Source organism: Vigna unguiculata, chromosome 11, assembly GCF_037176805.1.
Source record: "Vigna unguiculata cultivar grain cowpea cultivar isolate G323 ecotype 2 chromosome 11, ASM3717680v1, whole genome shotgun sequence".
In the NCBI taxonomy this organism is placed as follows: Eukaryota; Viridiplantae; Streptophyta; class Magnoliopsida; order Fabales; family Fabaceae; genus Vigna; species Vigna unguiculata.
The window spans coordinates 35,509,482-35,519,655 of NC_140802.1; the positions used below are offsets into that span (position 1 = coordinate 35,509,482).

General features: G+C 33.9%; 1 protein-coding gene across 1 annotated transcript; it reads left to right on the forward strand.

Annotated features, from left to right (window-relative positions):
• Nucleotides 1–507: 507 nt before the first annotated feature.
• Nucleotides 508–8,721, forward strand: RPN1A (26S proteasome regulatory subunit S2 1A). Its single transcript, XM_028054805.2, has 25 exons — nucleotides 508–752; nucleotides 868–968; nucleotides 1,089–1,209; nucleotides 1,303–1,362; nucleotides 1,523–1,590; nucleotides 1,725–1,767; nucleotides 2,005–2,070; nucleotides 2,201–2,239; nucleotides 2,324–2,406; nucleotides 3,807–3,921; nucleotides 4,077–4,151; nucleotides 4,378–4,536; nucleotides 5,493–5,600; nucleotides 5,705–5,809; nucleotides 5,890–6,030; nucleotides 6,105–6,209; nucleotides 6,324–6,545; nucleotides 6,734–6,847; nucleotides 6,951–7,166; nucleotides 7,344–7,403; nucleotides 7,489–7,602; nucleotides 7,687–7,772; nucleotides 7,874–7,982; nucleotides 8,078–8,256; nucleotides 8,343–8,721. The coding sequence occupies exons 1-25, from the start codon at nucleotides 657–659 to the stop codon at nucleotides 8,413–8,415; spliced, it is 2,658 nt and encodes an 885-aa protein (XP_027910606.1). The 5' UTR covers nucleotides 508–656; the 3' UTR covers nucleotides 8,416–8,721.
• The last annotated feature ends 1,453 nt before the right edge of the window (nucleotides 8,722–10,174 follow it).

The following is a 10,174-nucleotide window of genomic DNA, read 5'->3' on the forward strand; positions in this document are numbered from 1 at the left end:
ATAATAACTTGATTCACAAAAAAAAAATTATTTTAATGAGTAGATTGCAATAAAACTCTTCACAAATTACTCACATAAAAATATTACATAAATTAATTTGAATAAATTAATATAAAAAAGTAATATTAACCACAACTATATAAAGTAATATAATTAAAACTATTTAACGAACTTATCTAAGTCAACCATGCCAATTGTCTAATTGTAATTAAAATAACATAATCCAATTAAATATGGTTAAATTACTTTGGAAAACAATTCCTTATGTTAATGAATGATCCATATAACTTAATATGCATTATGCACTTATTTTCAACATTAACCAACACCAAATTTATTTTAATTACGTATCCCCTCAAAATTATTCTAAAGTATTTTCTTTATTATTAGAAAATAATAATAATAATAATAAAAATAATGAATTTTTAAGAAGTCGATAAGAGTTTCTTGCTGGGCCTTTGCGGAGTGGGCGAAGGCCCATTAATGTGACAAAATCCTCGGCAGCAAGAAACCTTTGATTGATATATGTTTCAAAGTGCTACTTTCTTTAATTTTCTGGCACCACAACACTCTGCTCGCGAGATTTTCATCTCTTTTCCGTCGTAGTTCAACCCCCTTTCCTTCCTCAGTCATTTTTAGGGTTTCCAATTTCTTCGATGGCGCCCGATCCTAACCGCGCCGGCACCAGCGCCAGCACCAGTGCGGCCAAAGACGACGCCGTTTCAAAGAAAAAGGTCGAGAACGAAGATCTGGTAAGTTCAAAAGCTGTGGATCAAAATTTCACTACTTCCTCAACTCGAATGCCTGTTAGGCTATTTCTTGAGAGTTAGAAATTAAAATCGATTGTTTCTGTCGCAATTTGTGCAGTCCGATGAGGATTTGGCGTTGAAGCAGCAGCTAGACCTTTACGTTGAGAGGGTTCAAGATGCCGACGCGGGATTGCAGAAGGTTGCGCTAGAGAGCATGAGGTAAACCTAGTAATATGCTCTAAAGGAACAAATTTTAATTTGGAAGGGGATTTTTAGCTTTTTTATTTTATAAAAAAATTGATTACGTATTTTGAATTGGAATGCGTGGTTTTGTTGTAGGCAAGAAATTCGAACTTCCACGAGCTCCATGACTTCCGTTCCTAAACCCTTGAAGTTTCTGCGCCCGCACTATGGAACTCTTAAGACGTATTATGAAACTATGGCGGAGTCTGATTTGAAGGTATTGTTATGGATATGGTGCTGCCTTAGTACTGGATAGTAGTAGTATGGTGTTTGTACTGTTGGTTAATCTAGTTGTCGTTCCTCAATGCAGAAGTACCTTGCAGATATATTGTCAGTTTTGGCGCTTACAATGTCTGCCGAAGGAGAACGAGTAAGTTAGTTTGCTTTGTTAGCAATTGAAAATTGAAAATATATTTCGTGATTGTGTTGGTTTGGTTGTGTTCCAGCATGGTGGTGTCCTTTCATTTAGATGCCTTTTAGGGCCTTTACAAATCGGTTTTTGTATTGATTATTTCTTATTGATCTGTCAGGAAAGCCTCAAGTATAGATTACTGGGTTCAGAGGGCGATATTGGTTCCTGGGGCCATGAGTATGTTAGGTGAGAATAACGTTGTTTGGGACTTTTTGTTATCATTATCGAAGATAATTACTTGGAAAGTTAGAATTCTGGTGATTGAATTCTGACTGAGGAGTTGTCATATCTTACTAGTTATGTGTTTTTGTTGGTATCAGGAATCTGGCTGGAGAGATTGCACAAGAATACGCAAAACGACAGGTTGGATATCTGGCTAATTTAAATTTAAATGTCGATATATAAATTAGTCGAATGAATACGCATGATCCTTCTGTAGTTCATTTAATAATTTACTTTATATGTCGTCAACCATAGTCTAGATGTTTGTAATTAGAATCCCTTGGCTCTCTCATGATCTGTATTTAAGGTAAGTGGTGTGAACTGTTAAAATTTATCTAATTCTTTCCTGTTTCTGTTTAATATGAAATGCTTTTATAGAGTGAAGAAACTCCCATAGATGATCTCATGGAACTCGTGCAACAAATAGTTGCTTTTCACATGAAGGTACAGTATATTGCATTCATTTTATTCAAAAAGTTGTAGACTGTATGGAATATAGATGCAATTAGATATGTTAATGGAAGACTATTATTTATTTATTTGTTTATTTTAATTAATTTTAAATGTCCTGCAGCATAATGCAGAACCTGAAGCTGTTGATCTTTTGATGGAGGTATTATGCCAGTTCCTTTTAGGCTGTTGCTTAGCTTAGTTACTTTGTCCTGTGAACTAAATCTCTTTTTGTATTGCATTTTAGGTTGAAGACCTTGGCATGTTGAGTGCACATGTTGACAAAACAAATTTTAAAAGAACTTGCCTATATCTCACCAGTTCAGCAAGGTAATGCAAACAGGGCTTGGTTTATGTAGAGAAAATTCAATTGAGTTCATAATAGTGGAAAAAACACTCCCTCCTGTCGTTATTACAAGGCACCATTAACCAAATTACGTGGTAAAAAAATAGGCACCATTTTACCCTCAATAATCAACATTTAATTTTTGTATATGAATTAAAAAACATTAATTTTTTTCATAATAATTGCATGTTTTCCTAGGAGCATTGTGTGATGTACAGAGATTTTAAAGCGTAAGAGAGTCATGCATGGGAAGCTTAACGATCAACCATATATTTATTCTGATATTTTATACTAATGCGTTGAGACATTAAGACATTTGTTTTTTAGAATACCAAAATCTGATTAGACATTGAGATTGTTAATCAAGAATTGATAAGTTCTCTTTATAACTTCTCCAACTAGATTGAAAATTCTAATTCTGTAATCAGGTTTTGCATAGAAAGAGTGGAATGATATGTGGATGAGAATGTGTAGTGAGAAAATAGCTTATCAAAGCTTACATGGATGAGAACTGGATAGTCAGTTGAGTGAGACCTATAAATGAATGGAAGTTTGTAGAAAATGGACAATCTTTAGGAGTTGAAAATGGTCCAAATAACATTTCATTGAAAAGTACGTGAACTATAAGCTCTCATCGTTGCAGACAAACCCCAAAATACATACCGAAAACATTTAGTAAGGACGAATAAGTAATAAAAGTTAAATGTATCATTGGAAGTATAATATAAAGTGCCTTGTGAAAAGGACCATATAGCGCTTCTAGAAGGTGTCTTATAATAAGGACTGGAGGGAGTAACAATTTATCATGGCATATGAACGTGTGTATCTTTTATGGATTAATTGTATTTTTTGTTTTGCAATTTCATGCTTTTTCATTTGGTTCTCTATTTCTATGATGTCTCTTCATTTCTAAATTCCTATACCTAAATTATTTAGTAACTAAGCAATCTTAGTTTATCATCCTTGTCTCTTCTATAAGTGTTTGAGTGTTCCAATACTTTAGGAATGAGAACTGCTGTTTGCTTAAGTGGTGGTTGGATCTCTTACTACAGTTGTGCTGAGGATACTGTAGATTAGGAGTCTGGTTTTACTGACAATTATTTTTTAATAGTTACAGAGGTTCCGAAGCTTCTAAGTTTGGTGTTGAAATTTGAGAGTGATGTTTTATTTTATAATAATGCAAAGGTTTATGGGTGTATTTTGGCTTGTAATCAAAAGATTTTTTAGGAGGACTCTATTTTGACTTTTTAACATTTTGCATATAAATGTGATGCTGTTTTTGATTTTTTCTTCTATATGTTGTCTGGGGTAAATTAACCTTCTTTCTCTGACAAACATGTTATCCTGTAGATTTATATTTTTTTATTTCTATGTAATTTTGCAGATACCTCCCAGGACCAGATGATATGCTAGTTTTGGACATTGCATATTCAATTTATAAACAATTTGAAGAATATCCAAATGCACTCCAAATTGCATTGTTCATGGATAACATGCAGGTGTGGATCTGAAATTCTTAACAGTGTCTCGTTTAACCCTGGAGTTTGCGTTCAATTCTCAGAGTGTGTGTGTGTATATATGAATCAGGAAATATTTTTTATCTTTTGTATCTATTATTGTGGCTTGAAACTAATTAGTTGCAGTGCTGTGACAGCATGTGAGAGAGGTGTTCACCTCTTGTAATGATGTGCTGCGAAAGAAGCAATTCTGTTACATGCTTGCACGTCATGTAAGTCCTGGATTCTGTTTATTACTTTGTGAAATTATCTTGGTTCATGTTTCTTTGTGAGGGAGCTATGACCCGTAAATTTTTTAACAGTGATGTCATTTGCCTAACTTGTTTTGTCAACTAAAAAGGCCATATATACTGACAAGATTCCGCTATCAGATTCTTTTGGGGGCTCCTTTTTGATCATCTTGTGAGATATTTATTGTTGATTATTATTTATCTGCAGGGAATTACTTTTGAGCTTGATGAGGAGATGGCAGCAGATGATGAGGACAGAGAAATGTTTCAGGATATCATCAACAATTCTAAGTTAAGTGAAGGATATCTCACCCTTGCTCGTGACATTGAAGTTACGGAGCCCAAGTCCCCTGAGGATATATACAAGGTGAATTTTGGTGATGATTTAACTTCTGCTATAAGGAATTCTGTACCAAATATAATATCCTGTGCATGTATAAATTGACATCTAATGCTATGATATTTTATTTTTACCTGCTAAATTTTGGTTCAAATTCATAAAATAATAAGTCATAATCCTTTTTAATATACATTAGTTTTTACAGCTTGTGTTACGGTTGCTTGTCATATCCAAGAAATTTTGTCGATAGTTTTTGTGTATTGTGTATCAGTGAATACTGGTTTCTAATGCTATGATATTTTATTTTTATCTGCTAAATTTTGGTTCAAATTCATAAAACAATAAGTCATGATCCTTTTTAATATACATTAGTTTTTGCAGCTTTTGTTACGGTTGCTTGTCATATCCAAGAAATTTTGTCGATAGTTATGTGTATTGTGTATCAGTGAATTCTGGTTTCTTATATAGAGTAATTGAAATGTTTCCTTGTTATGAATTGCCCTATCAGATTTGTTTGTAATGCTTTTGTACATAGTTTATTTAATCATTTTCCAATAATATATCACACGTGAGATTTTCTTACTAATTAATGGAACAATTGTTTCTGATGTGCTGGATTTTGCCAGTCGAATTTGGAGATGTACTTTAAAAGAGTCTAGGCTAGTAACCGAAATAATTTATATGTTGATCATCAATGGTGTGTCAAAAATGGTTTGGGTTATTTTTTTGTGTTTGCTTTCTTGCTAAAGTGGCATCCGTCTCTTCTTATACTTAATTGTATTTCATTCAGAAAAAAAGATTATTCTTGTACTGGACTGCTTTTCGTGGAAATCAATTTTTGTACTAACAGAGACATCACTGATAGTTTTCTAGTTTATGTACCAGAAACAAAAGGTTCTAGATGTGCTAGTTTTTCTATCTCAAGTATGCCATTTTGTTTGTTAGCTGTCAACTTATGTTTCACTCTGATTGATTTCTCCTAGGCGCACTTGCTTGATGGCCGGGCTAGTGCTGGTGCAAGTGTTGATTCAGCTAGACAGAACCTTGCTGCAACTTTTGTTAATGCATTTGTAAATGCTGGATTTGGTCAGGTATACTGTTTTTAATATTTTAATATTCTATTTGTGATTTGGGTTAATGATGTCTTCTATTCTTCAATATTCTATTTCCCTCACTTCCCATTCTCATTGTGTAGGATAAATTAATGACTGTTCCTTCTGATTCTTCAAGTAGTGCTTCTTCTGGAAATTGGCTTTTCAAAAATAAGGAGCATGGGAAGACTAGTGCTGCAGCTAGTCTGGTATGCGTTTTCTTATGGAGTCACTTTTATTGGTTTCGATCATGTGAATTTCATTTTACAAAACTAGTGTATTGTGTCAGGGTATGATTTTGCTGTGGGACGTTGACTCTGGACTTGCTCAACTTGACAAGTACTTCCATAGTAATGATAATCATGTCATTGCTGGTGCATTATTGGGAGTCGGAATTGTCAATTGTAGTATCAAGAACGATTGTGATCCTGTGAGTTTCTTTTATCCTTATGTTTTCTGAATATGACAGCTTTCCACTGAACTTCTGATTTGATTCCTTTTCAGGCAATGGCACTTCTTGGTGATTATACAGATAAAGAAGACACATCAATCAGAATTGGTGCTATAATGGGTTTGGGGATTGCATATGCTGGTTCCCAGAATGAGCAGGTGATCTGTTTTTCTCTATATTTTTGAAAATCTTGTAATAATATTTGTTGAGAATTGAGATACACAGTATATTGCAAATGTGTAAAGTTTTTAATTTGTCATTGCTTCTTTCAGTTACGTGAGAAATTGACAGGTGTACTGAATGATTCTAAAGCATCACTTGATGTGCTTGCTTTCACTGCTATTTCTCTGGGCTTGATCTTTGTGGGTTCTTGCAATGAGGAAATTGCCCAAGCAATTATCTATACACTAATGGACAGGAGTGAGTCAGAGTTAGGAGAGCCCCTTACCCGACTTTTACCTCTTGGCCTTGGTCTTCTATATCTTGGGAAGCAGGTAATCAGTTGTTCGGCAGTCTGTTGTCTTTATTTCTTGAGTTAGAGTTTATTTTCTTATCACCTCATTAATCTTATTTCTTTAGTTTCTGAATAACAATTGATATTGAGCGGGTTCTGCTATTGGGTGAGGTCAAAGTTGTTAAGAAGGTATAATTCTCACTCTTCATTTGTGCTTTGTTACTGCAGGACAGTGTTGAGGCAACTGCCGAAGTTTCAAAGACTTTTAATGAAAAAATTAGAAAGTATTGTGACATGACGCTTCTATCATGTGCTTATGCTGGAACTGGAAATGTTCTCAAGGTACAATTTTATGAAGTTTTTAAAAAACAAAACTTCTGCTGCACCTTTATATGTTCATAATTGTTATGCATGTTTTTATGTTTGTATTTTCTGGCTCTTGCAGGTCCAGAATCTCTTAGGTCATTGTTCACAACATCTTGATAAAGGTGAAACTCACCAAGGTCCTGCTGTACTTGGAATTGCTATGGTAGCCATGGCTGAAGAACTGGGACTTGAGATGGCAATTCGATCATTAGAACATCTTCTACAGTATGGAGAGCAGAATATTCGTAGAGCAGTTCCCCTCGCACTTGGTCTACTTTGCATATCAAATCCAAAGGTAAAAAGTGCACTTACTTGCATTTTATCACATTTGCAGCGTTACCTTTTATCAAAAGTGAAACAAATTAACCATGCTCTGAAAACCATGACTTGTAGTTCAAACTATTATATTATTGTATGGGTGCAAGGCGTCACTTTTTATAACTTTTGCTAAAGTTTTACTCAAACATTACAGGTCAATGTTATGGATACCTTAAGCAGACTGAGCCATGATACTGATTCAGAAGTAGCTATGGTGAGATGTCAAGTCTCTTTACTTTTAACATTTGAGTCTATACTATTGCTTATTGTTTGTAGCTAAAACAATTTATATGCTTTAGGCGGCAGTAATTTCCTTGGGTCTAATAGGCGCTGGAACGAATAATGCCCGAATTGCTGGCATGCTTCGTAATCTTTCAAGTTATTATTACAAGGATACTAGCCTTCTATTTTGTGTAAGCTTTCTCTAAGTTTCCCTCCTTATTTTCTATTTCCACTGTTTATATATGGTCACCCGTTTCCTTTTACTTTATCTACAGGTCCGGATTGCCCAAGGTCTTGTGCATTTGGGAAAGGGCTTATTAACACTTAATCCATACCATTCTGATCGTTTCCTACTATCACCGTAAGTAAACATATTCTTTCTGACTGTGTTGGTAACTTTAAAAGGACTTATACAACTTTAGTATAACATTTTCTAATCAACATTCTGTATCATTTTTACAGGACAGCACTTGCCGGACTAATTACCATGTTGCACGCATGCCTAGATATGAAAGCTATTGTGTTGGGGAAATATCACTATGTTCTGTACTTCCTCGTTTTGGCAATGCAGGTTTGTTTGAGTTTCATTTACTCTTTCCAGTCAGACTCTCTACCTTATGCCATTTTAAGCTATTCTCAGTCATATTCTGTAATTTGTTGCAACAGCCAAGGATGTTGCTGACTGTGGATGAGAACTTGAAGCCTTTATCAGTGCCAGTTCGTGTTGGCCAAGCAGTAGATGTTGTTGGACAAGCCGGTCGTCCTAAAACAATTACTGGCTTTCAGACCCACTCCACCCCTGTTCTCCTGGCTGCTGGGGACAGGGCAGAGCTGGCAACGGAAAAGTAATGCACTTATGTCTTCACATTTTAAAACACGCCACGATTATGTTCTCTAATACTAACAGTTTTTTTTCTTTTTTTTTGTTCAGATACCTTCCCCTATCGCCAATTCTTGAAGGTTTTGTAATTTTGAAGGAGAATCCAGATTATAGGGAAGAGTGAGAGGTGCCGGCCCACAGCAGTGATGTTTTTTTTTTTTTTTTTTCTTTTTAAGTGTCTGAGAAGTAGTTAGTTGAAATGTATGACACTCTGTCTAAATGTAGAAGAAATTGCTTAAAATCATTCCTTGGTTTGGGATAAAATGATTCAGATAATCTTAGCACACGACAGTTTTTATTTTCCATTTATTGTTGAGCATATTCTTATACGAGCAATCTGGTTATGTATAACTGTTATGTCGACTGATTCGAAACCTGTGGTTTCGTGGTGCTGAGATATTTTTATTTGTAAGCTTAATATTGTTGGTTATCCTTGTGTAATTGACGCCTGAAACATGTATTTAACAAACATTCATAACGTCGATTAACGATGGTGTTGAAATTGACGTCTTGTGCTGTTGAATGTTTTTCGACAGGTATAATGCAATGGTAATGCATTTGCAATAGAATATAATTCCATAGTGGAACAGTTTCTTCATTTCTCGAATTTGGTGAAAATAGGTTAGGTGGTTGGATACACTAGAAATTATAAACCGGCACTCGGTGTTGTTAAAAAGGGGAGCCGGCTCAACAGAACAAAGTTGATTTTGATGTCCAAAGTTCTTGTATTATTGTTTTATTGATTTAGACTTGGTCCTGAATTTATCTTTTGTATAAGTGATAAATACTTGAGATTACATAAAAGCTAAACTTGAACTGTATTGATTAGTTGTTAATCTATTGAATATGTTAAATGCAGAACTTATTGATGAATTTGATAGTTAACTAAATAAAAGATTTTTTTGAGATTGAGTGATCATTCAATTGGACATTCAAGAAAATTGATGGTGGATTTAATCTTGGAGGGTCAAGTCAGGTATTAGGATTGAGTGTTACATTTTGGGAAGTTCTTGATTTGTAGATAATGTTTCTTAGTCTTTTAAGGTCTTGAATTATATATATGTTTTTGTAATTCTTGTAACTCTATTGATTTAGTAGAATTCTCATAAGTTCGGGTTACTTAAGAGAAGACTAGACTGGACGTAAATTCATCTTGAGTCGAATCAATATAAATATTGTTGTGTTGTTTTGCTTTTTTCATCTTTTATGCATTTCCTAAATGATTAAATCAATCCATTAATAAATAATTGAAAAACTGGTTATTGGGTTATGGAGATTAAAGATAATTTTCAAGATTGCATTAAAAACAATGAAAAATCAAATAACCAATTCGGTCACTTGGGTTATATAAGACACATATGATTTAACAAGTAGAAATCTGAGACGGATAAAATTTAACTTCTGCCTCATTCTTCTATTTCTTTTCGTGGTTTTATTTTCTACACGCACATTTGATAAATGTTTTCAGCCTTTGATATGGTTTGTTCTGTCTTCACCGATCGATCCTTAGGTGTTGATTTTGAACCAGGACCCAAGAAGGTACAGTTCAAGTTGTTTTCTTTAAATAAGTTAAATAAAAAAAAAACATGATTAGATAATTGATGAAGTCTAATCAATATTTTAAAATTCTATTTAATTCAATGTTTTATAAGAATCCTGTGGTCGACTTCTTTTTCTTTCTTTTCTTTTCACTACCATTTTCTCTTCACTAAACATACTTTATTTTCTCTGCAGCTAAATAAAGCATAAATAAGAAGGGGAAATCAACTCATTTTTGGTTTTAAATTAACTTTTACAACTTTGCTGGTATTGTCTTATTTGAATTTTTTTAACTTGCGTTTAAAATAATTTTAGTTTATACAAAAAACTGATATTTGTTTTCT

Coding starts and splice junctions, on each gene's coding strand:
- RPN1A (XM_028054805.2), top strand. CDS start 657: ATGGCGCCCGATCCTAACCGCGCCGGCACCAGCGCCAGCACCAGTGCG. Junction 2,240..2,323: donor CTGTTGATCTTTTGATGGAG/GTATTATGCCAG, acceptor ATTGCATTTTAG/GTTGAAGACCTTGGCATGTT. Junction 7,404..7,488: donor CTGATTCAGAAGTAGCTATG/GTGAGATGTCAA, acceptor TATATGCTTTAG/GCGGCAGTAATTTCCTTGGG.